Source organism: Giraffa tippelskirchi, chromosome 2 (assembly GCF_054371585.1).
Source record: "Giraffa tippelskirchi isolate mGirTip1 chromosome 2, T2T-mGirTip1v1.2.pri, whole genome shotgun sequence".
Taxonomy (NCBI): domain Eukaryota; kingdom Metazoa; phylum Chordata; class Mammalia; order Artiodactyla; family Giraffidae; genus Giraffa; species Giraffa tippelskirchi.
The window spans coordinates 57,842,590-57,869,352 of NC_137276.1; the positions used below are offsets into that span (position 1 = coordinate 57,842,590).

Below are 26,763 nucleotides of genomic sequence, written 5' to 3' on the forward strand. Positions count from 1 at the left end.
GAAATTCCACTTCTAGGTATATATTCAAGAGAAATGAGAATGTCCATCTGTACAAATACTTTATTTGAACATTCATAAGAGCCCCAAACTCAAAACAATCCCAATGCCTATTAACAGTAAAATAGATACACACACACATTGTGGTACATCGATACAATGGAGTACTACCCACCAATAAAAAAGAGCCAACCACTGATATATAACACTTCATGGGTGAATCTCATAGACATATTGAGCAAAAAAGAGAAAAAAGAGCCAGAATGTCTACTGGATGATTCCATCTTTAGGAAGTACAAGACAAGGAAAAACTCATCTAAAGTCAGAGAAATCAGCAGTTACTCTTGGGGTCAGATGAGTGGGAATGTGGAACAAGGAGCCTTTTGGAATTCTGGAAATGTTCTATGTCTTGATCTGGGTGGTGGCTATGTGTGTACAATTCATCGAACTCTACACTGATAACATATGCAGTCATTATATTATTATGGTATACCTCAATAATGGGCTTCCCTGGTAACTCAGATGGTAAAGAACCTGCCTGCAATGCAGGAGATCCAGCTTCAATCCTTGGGTTGGGAAGATACCCTGGAGAAGAGAATGGCTATCTACTCCAGTATTCTTTCCTGGAGAATTTCATGGACAGAGGAGCCTGGCAGGTTACAGTCCGTGGGGTCGCAAACAGTTGGACATGACTGAGCAACTAACACATTTTCTGTATCTCAATAAAACATGTATCCAAGTTTAAAAAATGTATCCAAGTTTCCTTTGTTCAGGAATAATTCAGTGCACCAATAATTCAGTGGACGTGGGGAAAGGGAGAAGCCAAGAGGGAGCCCCATCATGGCCCTTCAGAGATGCTCAGTTCTTGGCACTCAGTGTAAAGCATCTCAGAGGAACTTTTTGACAAGTGATTGAGTCCTTGCTGAGGCCGATGACAGGGAGAGAATGGGCTTAAAGGAAGTTCAAGGGTGGGGTGTATGATGACAGAGTGACACACGACAGGGACTTTCCTGCCAGCTCCACCCCGGGCCACCGTGTGCTTCATCTGCTGAGGCCTACAGAGGGAGCTGGCTGAGCTTTTATGCTTCCCTGCCCTCCTGTGCCATGTTCTGAAGGGAAGGGTAACCCCTCATTAGCTTCCCATCCACCCTCTCTGGGAGGGAAGGGTCTGTGTTGGCCACTGTACCAGCAACTGCCCACCCAGCTGAGGTCAGAGTCGCGTGGGAGGAGGTGGGAGAAAAGCAGGCCTTGAGCTCCTCCTCTGCCCTCTCAGACCGTGGTTCTCTCCTTGGTTACACAGGGAGGTTGGGCTACACCTCCCAGGTGGCTTTTACTGGAAGTTCTAATGGCTCTCTGGGTGCCCCAAACCACCCATGAGTTGAGGTGGCCTACCCAGCCTGTAGTCTCCTCCCTACAGCATAGCAAGCACATCTGGAAAGCCCCAGGGCCCCACTCCGCTGATCTCACAGAGCCCAACTTATCTGGGCTTCTTCTCCCATGAAGTCATGGAGCATCACAAGATGGTGACACAGGTGACAGCTGGAAGTCCAAGGGATGGAGTGGGAACAGGCTGATGACTAAAGTACCGGAGGTGCAGAGAAAGGGACCCACGAGTCACACTCACCTCCTCCCCACTGCCCACCTCCTGTCAATCAGGAGTGCCCTCTCCACCTCTTTAGCATCCCTTGTGCCCATTCTGCCACTCCTGCCCCAGCTTAGAGACTGGAGGATGCCTCTCCCTGTGCTCCAGCCTGAGCCCCTCGGTCAGACTTCTTCAATGCTTCCAGGAGATGCGTCCCACCCCACCTCCAACTTTATTCGAGTGTAATTTACCTTCAATAAGACGTACAGATCTGAAGAGTAGAGTCTGAAGAGTTTTGACAAATGTTTATCTTTATGCAACCAACACCCCAATCAGGGTATAGAATGTTTCCATCATCCTGGGACATTCCCTTGTACTTCCTTTCAATCAGCCACCCCGCACCCAAAACAATCTGTGTTCTGATGAGTTTTGCAAGTTCTTGAATTTCACATACAATGGAATTTCATAGTAATTATACACAACATATTCCTTTACATCTGGCTTCTTTTATACAACATAATGCTTTACCTCATCCTATTCATTTATTTATTTGACTGCATCGGTCTTAGTTGCAGCATGTGGGGTCTTCGTTGTGGTGTGTGGATCTTTCATTGCTCTGCATGGGGCTTAGTTGCCCTGTGTCTTGGGGGATCTCAGTTCCCTTCCCCTGCATTGGAAGGCAGATTCTTAACCACTGGACCACCATTGGAGTCCCCACCCTCATCCATCTTTTGGACTAGTTGGAGAAGTTTCCATTTTTGAACATAACTCAATTTGCTTATCCATTCTCCTGTTGATGAACAGCTAGGCTCTTTCCAGTTTTTGTCCACACCAAAACTTGTAGAATTCTTCATAATAGTAAAAAAAACAAAAAACAAAACAACTGGAAACAGTGTAGCCTACAAGATGAATTGCTGGGATATATATATATATATATATATATATATATAGTGTGTGTGTGTGTGTGTGTGTGTGTGTGTGTATCTTTGTGCGAAATTGCTTTTCCAAAGTGCTTATATCATTACAAGCTCCCACCAGTAATATATGAGTGTTCTGGTCAAGTCATAACCATTCCAGCATTTGATGTGGTTAGTCTTGTTAATTTTAGCCATCAGAAGATCTTTTTAAAAGCCACATCTTAACAACCCGAATATACATCAACTAATGAATGGATAAAAAAGTGGTAAATCCATGCAATGGAATATTATTTTTCAATGACAACAAGAACAAAAATCTGCTGCAACACGAATGAACCTTGAAAACATTATATCAACTGAAAGGAGCCAGTCACAAATGACCACAGATTGTATTCTTGTTAAATGAAACATCCAGAACTGGCAAATCTATGGAGACAGAAAGTGAATTAAAGCTTACCTAGGGCTGAGGGGATGGGAGGGCTGAGGGATGATAACTAATGGGCATGGGTTATCTTTTGGGGGTAATGAAAATGTTCTAAAATCGATTATGGTGATTCACAACTCTGTGGATACACTAAAAGCCACGAACTGCACACTTTAAATGGGTGAATTGTGTGGTCTGTGAATTGTATCTCCATAAAGCTGTTTACAAAACCCACCACATTTAATTAGCTAGCCATCCCCTGCAGTGCCCCAGTGTCCCAAGGTAAAGACCCAGATTCTCAGACCCAGATTCACCCACATCCTCTTGCTCTTCCCCAGATGCAGTGGAAATTCTGCCATTTCCAGATGCCCCATCTCCCGTCATGCCTCTGAGCCTGTGGACATACTTGTCTTCTTCCTAATCCTTGTTCCACCTCATTCTGATTCATTCTTTATGGTCCAGCTCACCTGATAGCCTTCTCTCACCTTTCTTCTGATTGCTCATTTGTTTGTTCATTCATTCATTTATTCATCAAGTAATTATTAGGCTCCCGCTGTATACCAGGCTGTAGTCTAGGTACTGTGGATACACCAGCAAACAAAACAGACAACATCCCTCACAGAGATTGCGTGACTGTCTCATGAACAGTATCAACTGAGCACTTAGTAAATGTGAAGCCTCATACCCCAGCCCCTGCCCTGCCGGCCTCTGCTGTATTTTATTTTGACACTAACCCCTCTGGACTTTCACAAGTTGATGGTAGGACTGCCACCCCCACAAACTTGAGGACTCTGTGGGGTCAAGGCACAGGACTGACTCTGCTGGGCATCAGAGCAAGGCTGCTGCTTCCTCCACGGGCACCTCCCTCCACATCTTATAAAGCCCTTGCTTAGCCGTGCTCCCATCTACCTGGTCACTACCCTTTTTGAGCAAGGCAGGAGTTGTGATGAGATGAGAAGGTAGGATGCCCACTGCCCAGATGGGTCACTGAGGCCCTGAGAGGAGAATGGATGAATGTTTGAGGTCACACAGCTGTGGGACTTTGACAAGAAGCCGTGTTCTCCTCTCTCTCTCTCTCTCTGCCCTGGGCAGGTTCCTTGTGTCCTGGTCAGCTCTGAAGCCTGAGGATGGATGTCCCCCAAACCAGGAAGTGATTCCAGGCCCAGCCAGGACCATTGCCCCCAAGGCTGGTGTGGTGGGCATGTCTCAGGCTGGGGCAGCACGTGGCAGGACTACCGTAAGACAGCCATGTGTCTCCTGAGCCTCCTTCATTGCCCTGGGCCTGGCTCAGGTGAGTCACAAACACCTGAGCATGCAGTTGTCCTCTGGGCATCCTCTCCTCGGGGAGTACAGTTTACAAGGGCAGCCATAGGAGCAGCGCTGCGAACACACCTCCTCAATGACTGGTTAATACTCAGGTGTCCTTTTCATGATGACATTGCTTCCGAAGCCTCGGAGACATGTGGTTCCTGCTCGCTCTTGTTCATTCAGGTCTGCTCTGGCGGCAGCAGAGCGGAGCTGGGTCTTCAGCAGGCAGTTCAGGGTATCTGAGGCCTCGCTGGAATCCTCATCCTTGGGTCTTTTTAGCTCATTTCTCCTTGCCTGCCAGGGTCAGGGCCCTGAGGGCTGGGGAATCACCTGCCTGGGGTTGTGTCCCTGTTCCTCTTTCTCCTGCTGCACCACAAGGCGAGGCAGCTCCCATCACATCCATCACCCAGTGCTTCCTGGGACTCTTCCCTCTTTGGGCACCAAGCTGTGGGACTGGAGGTCTCTTTCCAGCCACCTCTGGTACCTGGAGGAAAGAGGTTCACAGGACATACTCCTGTTTCTCCGCTGCACAACACTAGGGGGCAGCTCAGAGGCCACGATGAGGGTGAAGCTGCCTCCTCTGCACCCTTGGCCCCTAGCTGCAGCCCCTCACATTTCCCCTGGTGTGGAGCAGCTGTGAAGGGGCTAAAGGGGGGCAAGTCATCGTTTCAAAGTCTCAGGATGTTGAGGGTAGGGATCAGGCTCTGTGCCCTTCCTGGCATTAGTGGTGTCCTCATGTATCAGAGGGGTAACCCCCCCCGGCCTCTGAAAAGCTGCCCACATACACCCTCTGCCTCTTTCTCCATATCCTCTCTCTCTCTCTTCCCCTTTCTCTTGTGACACCTCATCTTTCCCCACAGCCATGAGAACACCGGGGCCCTAGTCCTCACCATATGATGGAGCCCAGCGGTCCTGTGAGGACTGGCCCCGGGAGTGACACAAGGGGAGGATGGCGAGGGTTTCTCTCTATCCCTCCATGCCTTGAGCTTGGGCTCTTCTAACATAACCACCAATCCAGCGCATCGTGCATGGCATATGTGAATTTGCTTCACGCTGATGGTCTGGTGACCTATGGTTGCATGACAAACTAGCCTGAAGCAGCAGCTTCAATCAGTAACAATCGCTGATTCGGCTCATGGACCTGGGAGCTGACTGGACCCAGCCGCTGCTGACAGTCCTCCCTTGGAGTGTTCTGGGCCAGATACTGGCTAGGCTGGGCTTATCTTGAAGTCTTCCCCACTCTCACGTCTGGTGCTCAGGCTGAAAGACTCAGACAGGCAGGACTGGAGACAGCTGGGGCTCTGGGGGCATCCCTCACTTTCTGTGTGCTCCCTCCCTGTGGTCTTTCCAGACTGTGGCCTCAGAGAGATGGACTTCTTCATGATGGCTGAGGACTCCCAGCTCTATAAGAAATATCCATGTTTCTCCATCTTATATAACTTGACCTTTTTCAGGACAGTAACCTTAATGTTCTTGAATGCTTAGAGAGTTCCCACTCCTTCCTGCTATGAACTGCATAGCAACACATCTTCTGTTAACTTGACAATGACAATGAAGGGCATCCGGTCCAAATCACTTCAGTTTAATTCCTGGGTCTCCTCCTAGATCACAGAACTGATGGGGAGACATCTCTGTTTGAGGACAGACATACACACACACCCCTTTGTCATGTCAGGCCTCCCACAGTTTTTTCCCTTAACAACACTCTGACATCCTTTGGAGGGAATCTTTCTCCGTGTACATCTTCTGAGTTTATAAATCAATGTATCCAGGTGCCTGGGCCCTACAGTGTAAACCAGAAGTCTTCAAACTTTTTCCTAAAGGGACAGATAATATATTCTTTATGTTTTGTGGGCCAAGAGGCAAAATTGCGACTATGATGTAGGTACTTATATATGTCTTAAATTATGGTAAAACATCAAGGATGCAGAGAAGACATCAGATTAAAGAGCTATTTAGGGGGCTTCCCTGGTGGTCCAGTGGTTTGGAATCTGCCTGCCAGTGCAGAGGACATGGGTTCGAGCACTGGTCAGGGAACAGGGATTCCACATGCCATGATTACCTGTGCACTGTGATTACCTGTGCGCCACAACTACTGAAGCCCGAGTGCCCTAGAGCCCACGCTCGGCAACAAGAGAAACTACCGCAGTGAGAAGTCCTGCATGGCAACTAGAGAGCAGCCCTTACTCGCTGCAACTAGGGAAAGCCCACACGCAGCAACAAAGACAGTGCAGCCAAAATGTTTAGACAGAGAGAGAGAGAGAGATTTAGGAAGTCAAGTCATCAAAACTTGGTTGTTAAGATCATGAGAGGGATGGAGAAATTGCAGACTAGACCAAAGGGCACAAGAGCAACATCCAGAGAACTGAAACCTGCTGTGTTAGGTGGAGTTCTTCAGAAGCAGGGCCTGAGATCGAGATCCATGTGATATTGATTTATTGAGGGATTGCTATTCAGAACAACCTGTAAGACTGGGAAGGGTAGAGCAGGGAGAGACTAGTGTTGGCCTGATCACAGAGCAAAGGCTTTGGAGCATAAACTATACCACATGACACCTTCCTTAAGGCAGAGGGCCAGCATTTTAGACTCTGTACTAGCCATTGCTGTGGGCTGCCCCTATGGGGTATAAGTTCCCAGATAAGACAGTTCTTGACACCTCAGGGCCATTCTCTAGAGAAAAGGGGGCTGTGGGCTGAGAGCCCACACTCACGGTAGCTTTGGGCTTTGGCCCTGCAGAAGGATGTGGGCAGAAAACAGCAGTGTCTCCTATAGTCCTTGCACTGTTCAGATCCACCTGTTTCCCATAAGCTGATCTTGTCTGCCTATTGACAGACAAGAGTTGTCACTGGTTTGGGATGTAACCAAAGGATAGCATCCACCCTCACAGGGTGTAATCTCCAATCTGATACCTCAGCTGCATCTTGATGAAGCCGTTCTACCATCTCTCAGGTCCGCAGCCTCTGCATGGTGCAGAACCTAGGATCGTGGAGTCATGGCCACACCATCTTTTCTGTAACTCAGACCTCTAGTCTGCAATGATCTTGTATGAGAACCCACATCAGTGGACTAGATACTCTGTGAGCCCTCAGATAGGGCTTCCCTGGTGGTTCAGATGTTAAAGAATCTGCCTGCAATGCAGGAGACCTGGGTTCGATCCCTGGATTGGGAAGATTCCCTAGAGAAGGGAATGGAAACCTACTCCAGTATTCTTGCCTGGAGAATCCAATGGACAGAGGAGCCTGGCGAGCTAACGTCTATGTGGTCACAAAGAGTCGGACACTGCTGAGCGACTAAGCACGAATCCTCAGATAAGGGTGCTGGCCTCAGGCCCTATAGGACAGAGAGGCAACCCCTTACCCAGAATATGTATCAGTTTGAGTCAAGTTGAGTCACCCCCCTCCCCCTGATGGAAGGGGTCCTATGTAGTAAACTTGAACCAGGTGGCTTGTTGATCTCCTTGTGGAATGTTATTGCATCAGGGGCTCAGCTTTGGTCTTCATGGCTGACAGGTTGGACTTTCAGCCGTGGCAGTAGCTAGATAAGCCCTGATGACAGGAAGCCCCAGCTGTTGGGCTCATACGTAACTTGATCTCTATCTCCTTGACACTCTGTTCTCCATGACACTTGCTGGAAACCCATATTGTGCAAAACACTAGATGGAGAGCAAGGGATGAGGACAGATTCTGGCTGATCTACTGGCTGAGTCACCCTACTTGCTTGGTTGTTTGGTGCCTCTTCTGTACTGGACGCTCCCTGGCATCTGTTAAAATGTGCTCTGTGGATCCTCACATTTCCCCCAGTCTCACAGGTCTAACCACATGCCTCTTTACTGGTCCTCCCATCTCAGATAGGCCATTCTTGCCTGTTCCAGTTCATTATTACTCTTTTCAGTGCATGGTCAGGACACTTCAGGTGCACTGAAGACCAGGAAGAGGGGATTGTCATGGAATCCAAGACAAGGGAGTTTCAAAGCAGAAGCGGCAATTATCAAAGGTAGCGGTGAGGTCCAGTCTCCAGACCAGTGAGCTAAGGCATTTGCCCCTGCCTACGAGCACTTGTACATCTTTTCCTTAGTGACCTCTCTCCATGCAGAAAAGAGGACCAGGCGCACTGCCCGAACCTCTGCCCATTAGAAGAATGCTCTCTCACTGTAGTCTTTCGGCCCCTTAAGAGGGGCTGCAGTGCAGGCTCTGCCCACACGGGATTTGCACCCACGTATCAAGTGGCCTCATCTGTGAACCATGCTTAGGAATCTTCCTAGTCTGCCAGCTGGTTATAAGAGATCCTCCAGGTAGCAATAAATAACTGCCGAGGGGGAGGCATTGGAGCACCATCCTCATTTAATGTGTTGAGGGATGTTACTTCTTCCCTATCAGGGACCTGACTTTGGTGCAGGAGAACGGCCTAGATGGCCTTTCTGAGATTCTGCTGCTCTAACAATGAAGTGCTTGCCTCATCTCACTCTGTCTGGCCCCCAGCTGCAGAGAATAATTTCAGTGCTTCTTGCCAACAGGTTTCTGTGGACTCTTACACTTTGTTTTGAATGGCTGATAGAGAGATCTGAGACTATTCTTTCCTTTCTTCAATGAATCAGTGACACTTTGCAGTAGCCATTCAGTTCCATAGTCTTAATAGTTATTCTTTCCACCTACCCGTCAAATGCAAGAGACATTGCACCAGCTGGCACAACCTGCACACCCATGTGCCATCCCAGTGTGCCACAGGTGAAGATGATGGGGGTAGCAGATACACAGCTGCCCCCTGCCCACAACTGGCACCAGTGGTGGGACCTCTTTCACATCTGGTCAGTGACCGCCTCCAGCATCCTATTCCCAGAGGCTGCCTCCCAGGCCCCTTCCTGCACCCACTGTCTTAGTCTGGCTCCCTAGGAGCAGAGCCTGAGATGGGCCTTCAGATTTCCATGGTTAACTGAGGGAGTGTTCTCAGGAGAAACCTACAAAGGAGAGAGTGAGGGCGAAAAGGAGGAGAAAGAGCAGAAGAAATATCTGGCCTCGGGTGAAGTTTGGCCCCGACCAGATCCACAGAGGATGCTAACCACACTGCAGTAAAGGCTGTCATTTGGTGGCTTTTAGTAATCAGTCTTTGAGTGCGGAATCCTTGGCAGGCGTGCATGTGTGTGTGTGGGGTGGGTGACCTCCCAGGCAAGGAGGTCCCTGTCTGCTGAGGACAACTGTCCTGTGAAGAGAAGTGAGCTGCTGGTAGCTAACACCCTCTGCACCCTTAGGGATGGGTGCCAGCCAGAGAATGGGAGCATGATAGACCTCCACTGCTCTTAGTGACCATGGAACTTGTGAAGACAAGGAAGACAACAGGGTTAGGGCGCTTCAGGAGTATCAAAGACCCAGAAGAGGGATTGTCATGGAATCCGAGGGAAAGGAGTTTCAGGGCAGAAGTGACAACTGTCAAAACAGCCATGAGTTTCAGTCTCCAAAAGGGGAGCAGACTTGAGAAAACAAAGGGTCGTAGGTGACCTTGTGAGAGAAATTTCAGAGGATGTCAGAGACGTTGGCTGCATGGTGTCAAGGATGATGAGCGATCAAGGAAAGACTGAGAAGTCTGCATGAGAAGGAGCAGAGAGGCTGGACAGCCAAGGGTGGGGGTGAGGCTGTTAGACCCAGAGCCTTAAGCTCCAGGCCTGGGGAAGGGAGTGGGGGAGGGTCGGGGAAGGGGCTGAAGTCCCTCCCAGAAAAGATGGAGGTGACAGTTTCAGAGGCTGAGGAGGGACTGGTCCTGACTGGGGAAGGAACACCACATCCTCTGGGCCTGGGCGGAAAAAGATAAGTCTGGGGGAGGATGAACACAGGTTAGTGGGTGGGGGAAGGTTAGTGGGGGTCTATGTGAGAGTAGGGTAGCCTGCTAAGCAAGGTGGGCATGGTGTAGCAGGAGGCTGGAGCTGAAGAAGAGTGAAATTGGTGGGCAGGTAGGAGTCCCTGCCCTGAGGTCTCAGTGAAGCAGGAGATCCTGATTTGTCCTGGAAGCCACATGGGGGGCTGAATAACTTTCCCTGCCAGCACTCTATGGCCTTATGTTGAGGGACTGTCATTGCGTTCAGGGTGGGGGCTTTCCAGGGTGGGTTGGGAAGAATGGAAACGCAAGATGACGCATGGGCTGAAGGACATGCTGAAGATGTGTGAGGGGAAAGAGGAAGCAGAGGGTAGAGAGCGGTATGGCAGGAGGCTGAGTTCCAAGCTGCTCTGAGTGAGGCTCTTCCTGGGATTTTCCCATGGGCTTCTCTCACTCTATGCCTACAGAAGGAAATAGTCGGTTTCAGGAGGAGCTAGAGGGGTGGGGTGGGTGGGTCTCCGTGTAGCCTTGCTAGGCGGTCACCTGACTGTATTAAGCTGTATCCCTGGCTTCGGGCTCTGAAGCTAGAACAGCAGGAAGGTTTGCTTTTTATCTTTAAGTTAGGGGAGCATACTGCCCTGCCTCTCCCTCCCCACCCCTTGCCCACTTCCTGCCTTTAAGGCAATGGCATTTAAACTTTTTGTTTTTAACCACAACCCACAAGTAAGAATTAATTTTACAACATGATTCAGCAGACACAGATACACAAGTGCACCAAAAGTTTCACGATACAATTGGCGCCCGCACTTTGTAAGGGTGCTGTTTGTGTTTTCTATTTCATTCTATTTCTTTAAAAAGTTCTTGTCACAACTCAATGATTTCATGAGCCACTGACAGGGCCATGGGAAAGCTCTGCTCCAGGGCAGTGGGGAACTGGGGGCCCCTTTGGGAAGCTGTCGTTGATGCTACTCATCCCTATTCCAGGAGTGTCGGTTCTCAGAGAAAATGCCTCTTGCAAGCAGAAGGCAGTGGCCACAGGATTCCAGGTTTAATGCAAATTCTCCTCCTCTCCTCCCCTTCTATCTCCCTCCAAGAAGAGAAGCTGGCCACCCTGGAGAAGGCCTGGAGGCAGGGGACTTCCCGGCCCCCGGTTCTCCACAGGCAGTTCTGTGGCTGATGACACCCTGCACACGTCCTCCTGGGTCACTCTGGCACACACACACCTGCTCACATGCAGACCTGTGCTCTCTCCTGACACACATTCTGCGCCCCCCCAACACACGCACACTGCAGGGGATATACTTTAGGGTGCCTACCAGACCCCACTTCCTTCTTTGGACTTGCCCTCACACCGTCTCTGCGGAGGGAAAGCCACAACAGCCAAATTCTAGTCTGTCCTATTTTCTGAGGCCAGAGCTGAGAGAAGAGGGGTGTTCTTCTGATGCTGGGCTCTGAGAATCAGATTCACTTCCCCAAAGTTTAGGAGGAGACACAGGAAGGGAAGTCAGTTGTGTGTCTGAGGCTGTAAGGACAGTTAATAGAAACAGGACCTGGGCAGTGGCTGTAGCGAAGAAGCCTATGTAAGTTGCAATAAAAGACTTAAGGTCCCCCTTAAAGGGGAAGGGGGCGAGGGTGCTGAGAAGTAGGGTGGCCAGAGAGAGGTGGTCAGTGGGACAGCCGCGGTGTTAACATGATGAGATTCCTGTTCCTAAGCCCAGAGAATCCACCAGGGGCTTGCTATCAGAGCCCAGACAGCACTGTATAGCCTGAGTCACACTGGATCTGAGTCCCAGCACCCCATACAGGGCCTGGTGCCATTCAGGGTCCCCTTCCTGCCTGCCAGGCCATCCCTCCACCAGGACCAGGGGCTGCTGGAGACCTGGAGGTGAGGCCACTGGGCTCTGCACATTCATCTGGGCTAGGTTCCAGGTTCTCTGCAGGGACCCCTGTGTCAAGGGCTTCTCCGACTTAACACCTGACTTAAGCAGTTTTTGCTTGTTTTGTTTTGCAGGGTGATCGGGCAGGGGTGGCGGTTGAAAAGCAAAACCAGCAAACACCCAAACCGCTCCTTACCATTCACAAAATCGCTAGTTCGCCAAACCTTCATTTTTGTCCATTTATTTAGAAAAAAAATTAACATGGGCAAATGAGATACCTCAGTGTTACAACAGAGTATAGAAATGTCTAGCAATAGTCAAATAATTTGATCTTTAAATACAAAATAACCACATGAACACCTAATATACAGGTTTCATCTGAATACATATTTATTAGATAAATATTAGAGGCTGTCACATCATCTAACTACATACAGTTTTGCAAGACTAGAAATCACAATTAGTTTTCTGACCAGTTTAAAGTATGAAATGATTGCATTGTACAGAGATGTACAAAGACGATGACGGTCGCTGTGGGGGTTACTTCAGGCTGCACAGTGGGTGTGTGTTCATGTGTGTGTGTGTGTCAATCACCTGCGATCATGATATCAAAAATTATACAAAGTATGAATTTGGTTACAATTTTCTTCTGAAATCCCCGTTTCTTTTCATTATTTCCATAGCACCCTAAAAATACACAGGTGGCAGGACTAGTACACTGAAGCTAAATAGTACATGTAGGTAAAATAAAAACAAAAACGGAACAAAAAATTCCTTTCCACACAGAGTCAGAGTATATTACATGATGAGACAGATGCGGAGAGAGACCTCACAGACGCTAACAGACAGGATCTAGTTTTTTTCCACATAAGATGGAGTTCCAAGCCTTTTTGTTTTGTTCCGTAAAATAAAAACAATACACATTCCGAGGGAAATGAATGCATCTGTTAACATGTCTCTATTTCTCATTTACATATGTACACATGTCCCTTGAGTGGCTGCTGCCCACGTCGCCCTGTCTGGTTGGGTGAGGCCGAGGGAGCAGACGTGGAGCTCTCTGGGGGTTCAGGGCTTCCATTAGGGAGAAAGTATTAGTTCCTTAAAAAATAAAAATGGCTACAGGAACATGATCCATGGGTAAAGCTTCAAACCAAGAAGATGGGGTGATTGCTTGTACTTGGGCCTTCCCGCCTGCCTGCTGGCGCCCTGTCCATCCCATGGAGTGGAGGCAGCAATGTGCCTGTGGCCTGGGTGAATGCTTGTCATGGAGAAGTGGCTTGCTGAGGCATCGTTTTTGCTGAGGTTACATATGGCTCCAAGTAGTCATCCGAAAGGGTCAGGGAAGCATCTCCCCGGAGTTCAGAACCGCCCTTGCTTGGGGAAGCCGTCATCACCTGAATGTGTCACCAGCTGGGGCTTGTTCCAGCCCCGGATGCCTTGATGCCCACCCCTGTGCCCCACCAACCCAGCTCCAAAATCACTCTGGAAGAGTATGTGCCCAGAGTGCAGGCTGCAGGCACCACGGGTCTGGAAAGCTCTTTGCTGAACTTGCTGGTGGAGGCTTGCTTGAGAGGGGACCCAGGAAATCCACCTTAGGGTGCTGAGCCCACGGCTTACTCACAGACGGTTGAGGGAGGTGCCCGGAGCCTGGGTTGTGGGCAGTAGATCGACCCTCTGTGCTAGAAAGCTGTGGGTAGGTTGGTGAGCAGAGTGGGGACAACCTGATAACCAGAACACACCCAGGCCTTTTTGAGACAGTCTTGCAAGGCAGGAAGCGGGAAATTCTAAGGAAGGCATCTATAGGTCTGTCTGGGGCGGGGCACCCCCAGATGGCCTGACACAGCTGGGGCTAAGGGTCACTGGTCGGAGTGTCATGTGGCCCCGCCAGCCAACCGGGGATGGCTACCAACAGCGGGTAGCCTGGTCTTCGTCTAACTCATGGTACAGCCACCCATGCTTTTCGTCCCTTCATCTGTACAAATGGCCCTGGTTGCTTTTTTGTTTTTGTTTGTTGTTTTTTTTTTAAAAAAAGGGACTCGGTCTTTGTCGTTGAGTCAAGGTATTTTAAAAACACCAGCAAAGGCTATAACCAGGTCATGAAAATGTTGAATATTATCAAAGACAATACTAAAATATTCACAAAGATATTTACAAAAGCAATTCTTAAAATAATTGATTTGCATACGGAACACCACGCTGTTTGAAAAAACCTCAACAACGGGACAAAGGAAAAGGGGTGGGAGAGGGACGATGGCAGCTTTCCTACAGAAAACTTTGTGCCGGGCCGTCTGGTTCCGTGACCGAAAGTCAACAGCTGGGGCCAATGTTCCGGTCAAATCCAGAGGAGTGCTGGGTGTCCCCCGGCCAACAGAGAGGGAGACAGAGACCCAACACATAGACAGTGGACGGGGGAGCAAGTGAAGGCCCCGGGCAGCAGCAGGGGAGGGGCACGACAAATTTACAGAGGAGATCCAAGCGACCCAACCGCCCAGCATCACAGGCCACATGGCTCAGGGAGCACAGGGGAGCCTGGAACAAAACGGATGCACAGAAAGCTACCCGGGGCACTCTGAGAGTGAGCGGTTGGCTGGATGAAGCAAAGCACAGAGGGAAAATCGGAGGCTGCTTCTGCTGGAGCAGGAGTGTGGGGTGAGCTTGCAAGAGCAGAGGGACACGAAGCGAGGGAGAGGCTGGCGGCCAAGAGCTGGGGCTGAGACAGCCACAGAAATACCATGCGATGCTTGATCCTGGCACACGCGGCGATGGACTGGGTTGGAGCCCGGTGTAGCCTGGAGCACAGACCAGACAGACAAAGGAGCCAGAGAGAGAGCGCTGCCCGGGGTTCCTGCTGCTGAGCCCTTGCATCCCCTGCCTTTCCATCACCCACCTTGCCGTCCGGGTGACACAGGGGCACTGGGACAGAGGGACGTGGGCGTCCCACGTAACAGTCTCAGAGAGGTAGGGGAGGGGGAGCAGAGGAAGGAAACAGAACACATGGGGAGAAATGGTTCGCTTGCTGTCCAAGTGCAATGTTTCTCTTCTCCAAGTGACTTCATAGCTTTGTTGCGGTCGTTTAAAAACAAGGAGAGGCTTGTAGCAAAACTATAAGTTGCTGATTCTACTGGACTCCAACTTTGACTGGTGGCCCCCCCTCCCTCCAACTAAGGGCACAATAATTTCAGTTGTGTTCTTTCTTTGCACCCCCCCCCCCCAAGGCTGGGCCTTGGCCTGAGTCAGTGGTTCTAGGGCCATCCTGGCTTTGAGAGGCCCTGACTCCCTTTTCCATCCATCCCCGAGCAAGAGGGTGAATGGCTCACCCTCTCCCAAACACAGAATCTTGTCTTTTTTCTCTGCTTTCTGAGACTGTTCATAGGGTATCCTGGCTTAGAGGTCTGGGGTCAAAGCGATAACCTTGGCCCCTGAGAGTTCTCTTGCCCAGAGGTTTGTGCTTTTCTGTGGGGGGGGGTGGTGGTGGTGGTGGTGGGCAGGCCATTCTCACTGCCGCCAGCTGCTGCTGCTCCTCCAAGGCTTGGGGCCGCCGGGGTCTGGGGGGCTCTCTCTCAGGTTCAGTCACTTGGAGGCGGCTCTGGGCCACGAAGCAGGGAAGCTGGGTTACAGTTGAGAAACTGGAAGAATCTGAGGGGCACTGGAGGGTCGTCTGGAAGCCGCCATCAGTGTGTGCCCCCTCCCTGGGCTGTTGCCCCGTCTCGAGGGTCATCTTCAGGGCCTGCTCTGGGCATGGGCTCCAGACCTGCACCGCCTTTACAGCGCACCCTCCTGCCCCTCGGCTCTGAAGGCCGCAGAAGAGGCGGTCCGAGGGCTCGGGCTCCCAGCAGGGAAGTGTGGGGGGCGGACGGGGAAGGAGGCTGAGTGGGGAGGGGTGGCCCCGATGCAGGGGTGGGCTTCAGTTGTTCTCAAAGAGAGACAGGAGGTCATCGTTACTATTGCTCGGCAGGTCGGGGGGATCCAGGTATGAGAGGAGCTCGTCGGGGTTTGTGAGTTCTGGAAGGAGCTGGAAGAGAAGTACAGAAGCCCAGTTGAGGTGTTGGCTGAGGGCTTGGCCAGCCCAGGGTGAGGAAGGCAGGGCACCCCCAGGCCTGTTTACTTGCCCTCGACCTGCCTCCTGGGGTCCTGGCCCAAACAGGGGAAACTAAGTGCTGGTGGTCCCCAGATACACCCAGGCCACCATGCTGGTCTGGAGCACACCGTGCTTACTTCAAGTCTGGACAGTGGGGCCCTCAGTCCACCAGTTGGGAAGGCTCCTCAATGAACAGAGTATTCCTTAGACTTGCCACAAGCAACTGGGGGTCACTCAGGCCTCCCAGCAAAACCCAAGTGGCTTTGCACATAAGACTGGGTGGTCTCTTTGGATCCCACTGCCCCACACCTCGCCCAAGAACTCCTGGCTCCTTGCTGAGCCCGTGGCTGGCTGGTAGACCAACCCTACCCTCTCCTGTGAGGTCCTTGGAATCTTCTGATCTCACAGGGGACCCTCACCAATCTAAAAGTACCTGCCCTGGCCTGGTCTGCAGAGGAGAGTCAGACAAGAACTCAAGATGGCCAAAAAGCCAAGTGAACCCCATTCACTACAGAGACAAAGGGTGACTCCTGCTGGGGCTGGGGCGTGAGGGAAAGCAGTGATGGAGAAGAGGGCGGGCCTCCTGTCTGGGAATCTAGAGTCTAGGGATGAGGGATGGGAGGGGCAAGTGTCCCTCTCCCTGGCAGCCCTGTCCAGCTACCCAGCACCCATCACCCAGTGTCCCCCTGCCCCACCTTCCAGACCATTCAGTTCTCAATGTCGGGGGTGGTGGTGGTGATCTCTAAATCTCAGCTGCCCACTTCCACCTCAGTCACCACCACTCCCAGCGTGACCAGAGGCCAATTCTCTTTCACCCCACACAGGGGCCTCTCACAGTGAGCGATGGAGCGAAGCACAGAAGCACAGGGCATGGACAACACACAGACCAGAAACTGGAGACAGACATACACCAGCGACACAGACAGAGGGACTCTGTCCCTCCAGCCCCTCCCCTGCTTTGGGGCCGGAAAGTGTGGCAGACGCAAAGATGGCAAGCCGATGTGGGGGAAGGGGGGGGACGGGTGGGGACCCTCTCGGGCTGCCTCCAGGACCAGCCCAGAGGGACTCTGTGAGGGCCTGGGCGAGGCAGGGCAGGGCTGGCCTGCGGGACTGTGGCCAAGGGGATGGGGCCAGCAGAGAGGGGGAGGGGACGTGGGACCCTCGGAGGGGGCTGGCCCGCTGTGGGGTTCCCTGGTCCTGGAGCCAGGGGAGGCAGGTTGGTGGGGCCCACCCTCCGGTCGCCCACCCCTCCTCACCTATACCTCCTCCACCCCGGGCCTCGGGCCCTCAACACCCGCCCCTGCTCTCGGACAGGTCCCCGTGCCAGGCCTAGCCCCAGGCCAAGGCACGTGGTGACCCCAACTTACATCCAGCGAAGGCTCCGGCATGTCAGATGCTCCCTGCGCTCCGGCCTGACCCTCTAAGGCTGAGGAGGGGTTAAAGGTCAGGTCGCTGTGTGGATGGTTGCCGGGAGCGGCCTGTGGCGGTTGCCGGGGAGGCTGGGAAGGAGGAGGAGGAGCCCCACTGTGATGTAATGGAGGCCCTGACTGGCTGCTGGGGTGTGGGACGTGCAAACCTTGTTGTATGGAGGGATGGGGCTGGTCAGAACTGCCAGCGTGTGGCATCTGTGGAGGAGGAGAGAGCAGGAAAAAGAGAGGTGAGGTGACGAGGTACAGCGACGAGACGCCTGGAGAAATGAAAACCAAACCAAACCAGGAAAATAACAAACCCCCCAAACAAAGCCACCCCTCTCTACAAAGCTGAATGCTTTTTTTTTTTTCCTCTGCAGAGAAACAAACAAATAAAAATCCTCCCCCCGAAACCGCCCATCAGGGAGGCTGAGGCCACATGGGGCTGGGAGGGAGGCGGCCAAGGGCTCTGAGATGAGCGGAGACACTGAGATCTCAGGGCCCAGTCAGGCCCCTGGGAGCCCCTCTGCCTCCCTGGCCCGGACACCAGCACAATGAACAACAGCAAGGGCAGGATGGAGAAGCGAAATGGGCATGTTTCCAGGGGGCAGGGAGGTGGGCAGGAGCGCTGCTGGCGGCGTGGTGCAGGCCCGAGCTGGGCTGGCGGAGAGCAGACATGGACGACAGCATGGGGCAGGCGTGCAGCTCGGGGTGGGGGTCTGCGCCCCCAGGTGGGCCCTGGGCTGGGGGTGACGCTGGGCACACAGACTCCGGTGGCAGCGAGGGCTCCGGTGTGAGCTCTGCCTCCTGCCCCAGGTAGGATGTAATTGAGCCCATGGAAAAGGAGCAAATCTGGGGCTTCCTAATCCTGCCTGCTGGCCACCCACCTGGGCATCCATGGGCATGCTTCTCTCAGAGACAACCTAAGGGCCCACGCCCCACCCCATGTGCACAGGGGCTGTGGGTGGGCAGGGGACACATGAGTGAGTGAGTGAGAGTTAAACTTCCCCTGTTGGTCTGTTTGCTGCCTCAGGCAATCCTGCCTTCAGAGCTCAGATCTCAGAGTGAAAGGCTGAGTCCAGGTCCTGGCCCCATTTCCGGCATTCCCCAAGCGACCCCCACCCCAGCCCCGGCCCCAACGCCCCTCACACTCTGCTAGCGCAGGGAGCTCCCTGATGGGCCAGGCTGCTCATTTGGAATGGGCAGCCAGGTGGCCACATGTCTCTGTGGTCTTTCGGTACCCTCCTCCCCGTCCCGTCTTCTGGGCCACACAGAAACATTGACACTTCCTTCATGGGTTTGCAAACAGCAGCCACACCATCCTGATCTCCAGAACCCAGTTTTTCTTCCTGTTTCTCCTAAAAGTGGTTTCCTGGGCCTTGCTGTGGGCCAGCCTCAGCCCATAGTTCAGGTGGCCCCCTGCAAGCACTGCCCCTACAGCCTGGAGCCCTGAGAACAGGAGATGTCCACATGACCTTAAGGTTGGCGACCCTGGGGGAACACGTGTGGGATGCAAATGAAGTAAGAAGGACCAGGAGGGGATGGAGGGACGGCCACCACAGGTCTAAGATTGGTCTGTGACTCCTCCCCACGCCGGCGGTGCTTCACGGTGACCACTCTGGGAAGCAGGGGGCCGGAGGGGGCTCCACACACCTGGAGCAGCCCAGCCCCAGACAGACAGTCCCCTGGATCTGCTGACACAGCTGCCCTCTTTGGCCCCGACATCTTGCTGGATTATCTCAGAGCCCGGAGGGGCGGGTGCTCTGTGGGGCTGCTGACACACCCATCAACCTCCCACTTGGCGCAGGAGAGCCCTTGGGTGAACAAGTGCCTGCTTGGGGCCCTCCCACTATGCACTGGGAGTCCTTCCTGGCCTCGTGCTCAGCCTTGTGAGGCTGCTCTGGTTGGGCAGGTGTGGGGAGTTGGTCGACCTGTGATTGCACCCCACCACCTTGTGCATCTGTATTTCTGGGTCTAGTCACCATCTAACATAAGCCCAGAAACAGGCGAGGACGGTGCATATTTGAGAAGCATCCTGGGGGGCTGGGAAATCAACTCACAGGCTTAGGTCCCTCTGCAAAGACCCCAGGCAGCAGAGCTGACAAGGCAGGAGAGAGTCTTGTTGGACAGGGGAAGGAAACACTGCCCCCGCTGCCGTGTTTGAGTGTTGGGAATTGTGAGGACTCAGAAGGTGCCATGTGAATATGGGGTCAGGGGGTGATCTGGGTGACTCCTGGGCATGGAATGCTGAGATCCTGGGGAGCAGGGCCAGGGAATGGGGCCAGGAGAAAGGCTCCCAGAAATCGGAAGCCCCACAGGGCAAAAAGTAACTTACAAAATCATGGCCGAAGGTCTGTGAAAGCAGCTATTTCTGATGTGGCATTCTGGGTTTCTGCGGGCAAGTTGCTACAGTGCCCCTTACTCAGAGTCCTTCTGGTTAATTGTCGGTCCTGCTGAGAATTAGTGGCTCTGGTGTATAGGACAATCCCCTGGCCCAGTGGCAGAGCCAATTCCATGTCAAGTGTGGGGAACACAGTACAATCCAGAGAGGCCCCTTCCTTCGAGGCCACACTGTGGAGAATGGAGAGCTTGGAGAGGTGCCTTCGGGTGTAGGCCCAACCCCACTGCTGGGCGTTGACGAGACCCCCTGGCCCCTTCTCTCTGGCAGCTGTGACCCAGGACCTACTGCCAGGCCCTCCGTCACTGCCCCTTGGCTGAGATGAGAGACACAAAGAATAACAGAGGGCTCAGTCTTCAGCCCCTGGGTCTCGGCCTTCCCAAAACCCCAACTGTGTCTCCTCCATCCAGGCACCACCAGAACTTCTGCTCCATGAGCACGAGGCCTGCGTCTGTCTTGCTTGCAACTGATACAAGGCACAGCCGGGAGGTCAGACTCAGAAAACATCCGCTAGATCAAGTGGAATCATCCAGCGCTGCCTAGATGAGGACCTGGGAGGTGGTCAGACCTCCCACCACTGCTGTCGGGGCCACAGGAAGAGAAGGCACTGGACGGCACAGGGCACCTCACCTAAAGGGGCTTTCTCAGCAATAGAGTGTGTGTTAATATGTGAAACAGGATGAGAAGTGAATACTCTTGGGATAAGTAGGTGTCCTCATGTTTCTTTTTGCAGAAGGAGGTGATCAGACTCTCAGGGAGTAAAGTGCCTGGGTTTGGGACAAAATTCAAGATGGCTGGATAGAGCTATAAGTCAGTGTTAGAGTGTGTGTAACGGGACGGCATGTGTGTGTGTGCACGTGTGTAGGATGTGGGCCTGTGTATGGCAGTGTGTGGGCCTGCGTGTGAGGTGTGTGCAGGCATCTGCACGTGTGCATATGTATGCAGTATGTATGTGCAGGTAACAGCCTGAAGTTTCCCCCATCTGAGAACCTGATATTCTGGGTGAAACAGCCAAATCCAGGGATGCTGCTGGGCCATGACCCAGCCTGGGTTAGGCCCCCAACTCCCTCCTGAGTCCCCAGACTCAACTCTTCGTCCTCCCCTTTGCCTGGGAGGGAACCAGGCAAACATTAGAAAGGTCCAGGGGAGCCCTCTGTCCCAAACAGCCCCACACTGGGGCCGGGGGCACCAGGGAGGTGGAGGGTCATGGGCAAGGAAAAGGTACTCACAGTCTCCTGCATGGGGTGACTGAGGGGTTTCTCGAGGGTGGCCATGTTGTTGGGCATGTCCGGGGGGTGGGAAAGCTGGGGGGGCCCGTGCATGAAGTCGTTCATAGACGTCCCACCAGGGTTCCCGTGGGGGAAGTCAAAGTTGCCATGGCCTTGGTAGTTGTTTCCTAGGGATAGAACCAGATCGGCAGGGGTGTTATCCAGAGGGGAAATGCCCCCCACACTCCTGCCCAGGGAATCAGAGTGTGGAAATGAAGAATGCAGGCCCAACCCTCTGCAAGGCTAGGGTGGGCTCTGGCAGCTTAGACCTCCAGGCTGTATGGCGGGGCCCAGGGCAGCCTTTTCCCACCGGCCTTCACACCCCCGGGTGTCTGCTAGTCTACAGCTACAAGCAGGGCCAGCGTAGGGGGACGGGGTGGGCGGGCCTCCTGTTGGCAGAGGGTCCTAGAATGAGGCCCAAGTCTGAACTCTCTGCAGGATCTGCTGAGCTAGCCCCCAGACCTGCTCCCCTGCAGCCCCCACATGCCTGCCCTTCATCACTGGGATGACCCAGGCCCAGAGCAGGTGGCCAGAATCTTCCCAGTAAACAAAGGAAGCCGTGTTAGATTCGAGAGTCCATCCTGAGAAGCCAGCCGTCTGGCCCCCAAGCCGCTGCTCCCTCTACCGTGCGGTGGTGGCGAGAGCTCAGAGGATCAGCACGCTGGAAAGCTGGGCCCCTCAGTATGCTGTGGGACTCTGGCTAGGTAGGCTAACCTCTCTGGGAATCTGATCATCCTGGAGCCCAGGGGACCTAAGGGTAGGGATTCCGTGGGGCACTGCCATCCCCAGCCTCTTGGGGACAGGGAAGGTCCTCTCTGGGAACCGAGGGCAGTGCAGTGCAGCTGGGTCTGGGCAGGAGAGAGAGTGAGGGACAGTTACGGTGAGCTTGGTGGCTGAAGGCGGGTGCTCCAGGCCCTTGGACTCTGTCTCTCAGAGGATGGGAGAGTTGCAGGGTCAGGGACAATACGTAGAACATCAGAAAGAAACACAGGGGCCTGGGGAAGGGCCAGAACTCCAGGGGCAGGGTGGTGGTGGTGCCTCAAGCAAAGCGGGCTCTGAAGCCCCTGAGATCAGCAGCTGCTGGCCTGGGAGCTCCAGGAGTCAGGAGAAGAGGCTGAGCAGGGCGGGCTGCGAGGGGAAGGAGGCTGGCTCACAGAGCAGCGTCTCACGCATGCCTTCCCAACTGGGTACCAACCCACAGGGCTGGATGGAACTGAGCAGTGGGACGGAGAAGGAAGGATGGCACTGCACCCCAAGGCCAGCAGTGGGGTGTTGTTTTTTGGAGTGCAAGTTACCTCTGCCTCTTCACACCACACCTTCCCTGCACCTGCCACCATCACCCCAGAAATCCTGGGCCCCCGCCACGGCTTCTCCCTCCCTCCTCATCGGCCGTCACCCACCCTGGCTGCTGTAGTCGTTGGAGTTGGTGCTCCCAGGCGGAGGCGGGAGTGGATAGGGGGACGGGCCAGGGCCCAGGGCAGCGATCATCTCCATGACGTTGGGCATGATCATCTGGCTGGGACTCATGGTCTTGAATCTCTTGGAGGGGATGCCATCAGGGTCATCTTTAATGTGTAGGTCTGACTTGATGGGCACTGGCCGCCAGCTGCATGTGGGGTCGATGGTCACTTCTTCAAACTCGGAGCTGGGGAAGCAAAGGGGCAGAGCTGGGGTCCTGGGTACCAGGTTGTAGACACAAGAGCCTTCAGCTTGAACAGACATTGTGATGCTCTCACCCAGGCTCGCTCTGCCCCCATTCCCATCACTCTCTGCCTAGGACAGAGGTCTGGGGGACTTTTACATCTTTGGAGAGAAGGGGAGACAGGCTAGGAAAAGCAAGTGGCTGTGCAGCTGGCCCCAAAGCCTGCACTCATGGCATGGCCACCACTGCACGCACTGTCAGCTTCCTGTTCTGACTGAGCGTGGTCCTTTCTGGAAAGTTCATTTGCCCCCAGGTAGAGAAGCCCTTAAATTTGCAGAGAGGTGAGGGATGTGGGAAAATGGTCTGCCGGCCCATTGGGGGATAAATTATCAGGGGCAACCATGTATACTCACCTCATACCATCAGGGCCCGCATTCCCGCTGCCCCTCACCCACCCCCTTCCCCCACGTGGAGAGGCCTACTTACTGTTGGATGGCATTCAGGATGCCCCACATGTACTGATCCACCTCCAGGCCCTCCAGCAGAGCAGTTTTACTGGAAAAGGAGAGAGGCGGAGCTTGGCCTTGGCTCCTGGACCCTAAGGGGTGGAGACACAGCCCGCTCCTCCCCGCTGTGTCCAAGGGACTCAGCCCCTGCCGCTGGTTACTACTGGAGCACCAACAGGAGAGGGCAGCCTTGTGACAGCTTGGTACAAGGGGACTGTGCACTGCCCCTGTAATCTGAGCCCCTCTGCTGTGCATTTAGGGCAGGTGGGAGGTGGCTGGACCCCATAGAACAGGCCCAGAGCTCCTCCCACAGCCAGGCAACCGTGCTTATGCTGAGGCAGGTATCACTTACTTGCACACAGGACACCTCCAGGTCCCTCTCTCGCAGTTCAGCTGCAGGTATGACTCCAAGTCAAAGCACTGCAGAAGCCGGGAGACAAAGACAGATGAGCCCAGGGCCCTCAGAAACCACTTATATGCAACCGGAACTACCTGTGGGACCCTCATGAAGATGTCCCACCAGGGAGGGAGACAGGGAGGGACCCAGGGCTGGGGGGCTGGATGGGGTGATAATCTTGCCTATTTTCTGCTGTGCATACAGCCTATGGACCATGATGAGTCCCTGCAACCCTGTGCCTAGCCCTTCTCACACCAGCCCCATGCACCAGATGACCCATGGTCTCTGAGCAGCCTTCCAGTTCTCCTGCAGCCGCCCCTCACCAATCCTGGCCCTCTCACTGGCTGAGCCCACACGTGGAGGACACGCCCCATCTGGTTCATCAGCATGTATGAGACAAATAAAGCAACCAGATGTCCCCTGTCCCCCATTTTCCCAGGGAAGGAGCTTTTGGGGGAGGGAGGCTCCTGACCCACTATGAAGCCCTTGGGGCCTGTTGTGAGAGGGTAGGGGCTGAGGATGTGGCTGGCCTGGCCCCAGGGTAGCCCTCACCCAATGCATCTCACCCACTAAGGCTGCCTGTGTTTAGCCACCCAAACTGTGACCAGGCACTCAACCCACAGCCACTTCCTGGGCACATGCTCAGGGCAAGGCCTCAAGACGAACCGGGCAGAGATGCCCCTGCTCTCAGGTTCACATCAGCCATGGTGGCCGAAAAGGCAGTATTTCCAGCTGGCTTATGACATCTGCCAGGGCTGGGACTGTCTAAATCCAGTTCTGGAGCCCTCTGGGGCTCCAGAAGAGGTCTCTATAATTCTTTCTGGCTCCTTCTGAGAGAGGAAACAAACAGAAGTGAGTGGCTACCTCTCCCGTTTGTAGACATCATGACAATTGTCATTATCTGTTATATCCAAAGAGTTCTGTACGTTGGGCAGGAAACTGTCCCCACGGACCAGAGGAGGTACTGAGGCTTCGAGGGGAAGAATCAATTGCTATGATGGTGCATAACCAATGAAGCCTGAATTCCAAACCCCCAGCACGTTCATTTTGGGGGTGGGGGCTCCATCCTCTTATTTCTAACCTTGTTACTGAATTGTTCATGTCTCTTAGTTCATAGGGAAGAAGCAGGTCCTACCAGTGAGGTTTATATCCATCCTAACTGCTCAATAAAACTTCAGGAGACTTCCTCAAATCCAGAGAAGTTAAGTCCTGACAGTTCAACAGCTTGTTGACGATACACAAACCAGATGCACCTAGCTCTGAGTACACAGAGAAGTTGCTTGATGGATAAATGATGGCAGGAATGAGTGAGTGAAATCAGCTGCTGATGGCCATGGCATCCTTCCAGGGTTGGAGACAGCCCTGCTGCCCTGCGCCTACCCTATCGCCATCCCAGCCAGACTCCAGGAGGCTCCTCCCAGGACTGCTCACCTGGACATGCTTGCAATCATGGCCTCGAGCAGGCAGCTGGATGCGCCGGAATGTGATGGGGCACTTCAGAGATACCTTGATGGCTGTCTGCTCCACGCCATCCTCCCCATTGAGGGTCGTGTTGCCTGATGAGGCTGCCACACTGCTGAAATTCCGCTTGACTGGAGGGTGGAGGCAGAAGTGGATAAGAAGGGCAAGGGTGTCCTGTACTTCCCCCACTCCCTCAAGTGGCTGATGCACATACTGGTTCTCCATGCCCCCTAACACTGGGAGGTCTCATAAATAGGTGCAGGGCACCTTGGCCTGTGCAAAAGCAAGCTCGGCATGCTAGGGGCCCTGGGATGCCCATTACTCTGGAACGACACTCTTCAGGTGACAAGTGTGGAGTGTCCCTGGAGGTGGCCATGTCGTCAGCCCCCCAGTCTCTGCAGTTCATGCCCTGTCTTCACTAGGAAGGCAGGACTGTCTGCAAAACCTGCAAAAACAGTCTGGCACTTCACTGATTTTCTGGGTCAGTGGGAGAGCCCCACAGGCACTTTTGCACTTAGTTCTCCAAGTGTGGAAATGGCCTGGAAGGATTCTAGGGCTCAGCATACTAAGAAGCACATTTGAAGAGGCTGTAATAGTATACTTCCCATTTACTGCATGGTGCCCCCTACCCCAAGTGTCTGCTCCTGGGACTCTGGGCCAAGTCCCTCCCTCTCAAGTTAGGCCTGGGCTGTTGATGTGAGGAGTCCAGTCTGCAATTGACCTCTATGCTTCCCCACAATAAAGAACCCTCTTCTCCAGTTCCTCCCATCCTTCCAGATGATCACCTTCTCCAGGAAGCCTGCCCGGGCTACCTACACCATGGCATCTTGGTTTACTCTGCCTCATATTCTGTGATAACAGTACTGTGTACTCATCCAATTGTCCCCATAGCCCCAGAGGAGGGGTACTGGAGGGGAGTGGGGAGGGGCTGGTGCCAGGGGACCCTCAGGGCCCAGTGGTGTCAGCCCCAAGCCCCCACTCACTTTTCGTGATACAGTGCTCTGCAGGCAGGAGCCGCTTCTTGAGGAGGCCTTGCAGCACGGAGCGCACGGAGGGCCGGTGGACCAGCTGCAGCACAAAGAGGTGGGACTGCCAAGAAAAAGCGGAGACTCGGACCCTGCCACGTGGCCCCCATGCCCACTCACCATGCCCCAGAGGCTAAACACGGGAAAGGGCCCCACGTCCACAGTGATGCCCTGCTAGGAGAGGGTCCCTGGGACCTGGGAGAGCCCTAAAGGACCTGTGAGCTGGGGACCCAGAGAGGGGGTACTCCCTAGGGACAGTGGGTCTCCACCAAAGCTGATTCTGATGCTCAAATAGCATCTCCCCTCCCCCGAAGGAGGTCACAGGACACAAGGCATCAGGATTGGAGCCAAACACTTCCTACCCTTGCACCCTGCTGTTCCCCATCATGCCTACTCCACCCTTCCTGCCAGAGGATGTTGTCTTGTCTTCACTCCTCCAGGAAGCCTTCCAGGACTGCCCACCCCAACAAGCCCCCATAAGCTCCTCACTCTGACAGCATCCCTAGTCCTGTGACTCCTATCTCTGGGTGGTCTTAAAGCCCCAACTCTCATGAGGGCCAGATGAGAGCTCTTTTTCCTCCTCCAGGGAGGCCAGCGGGTGGTGGTGGTGGGGGTAAACTGCAAATTCCCAAGCAAGCCCCAAGTGCCAGGCCCTGATCCTGGGGGACA

General features: G+C 53.6%; 1 protein-coding gene and 1 long non-coding RNA gene across 17 annotated transcripts in view; one reads left to right on the forward strand and one right to left on the reverse strand.

The window, feature by feature from the left end:
- Positions 1-12,135: 12,135 nt before the first annotated feature.
- ZMIZ1 (zinc finger MIZ-type containing 1) overlaps positions 12,136-26,763 on the reverse strand; it is a 239,945-nt gene continuing 225,317 nt past the window's right edge. For 9 of the 16 annotated variants that reach the window (XM_081563819.1, XM_081563827.1, XM_081563803.1 and 6 more), the window contains 7 exons: positions 26,053-26,158; positions 25,040-25,200; positions 23,564-23,631; positions 23,192-23,260; positions 22,464-22,708; positions 21,025-21,191; positions 12,136-15,922 (listed from right to left, as the gene is read on the reverse strand). In XM_081563819.1, the coding sequence (XP_081419945.1) occupies positions 15,815-15,922; positions 21,025-21,191; positions 22,464-22,708; positions 23,192-23,260; positions 23,564-23,631; positions 25,040-25,200; positions 26,053-26,158 (924 nt within the window). In that variant the 3' untranslated portion in view covers positions 12,136-15,814. Of the gene's footprint in view, positions 15,923-17,355; positions 17,614-21,024; positions 21,192-22,463; positions 22,709-23,191; positions 23,261-23,563; positions 23,632-25,039; positions 25,201-26,052; positions 26,159-26,763 lie in introns of all 16 variants that reach the window. The other 7 variants (XM_081563798.1, XM_081563784.1, XM_081563790.1 and 4 more) reach the window with 1 other exon arrangement.
- On the forward strand, positions 16,401-20,500 carry LOC145535445 (uncharacterized). Its single transcript, XR_014075418.1, has 3 exons — positions 16,401-16,511; positions 16,813-16,979; positions 20,206-20,500. It is a non-coding gene; the product is annotated as an uncharacterized LOC145535445 (long non-coding RNA).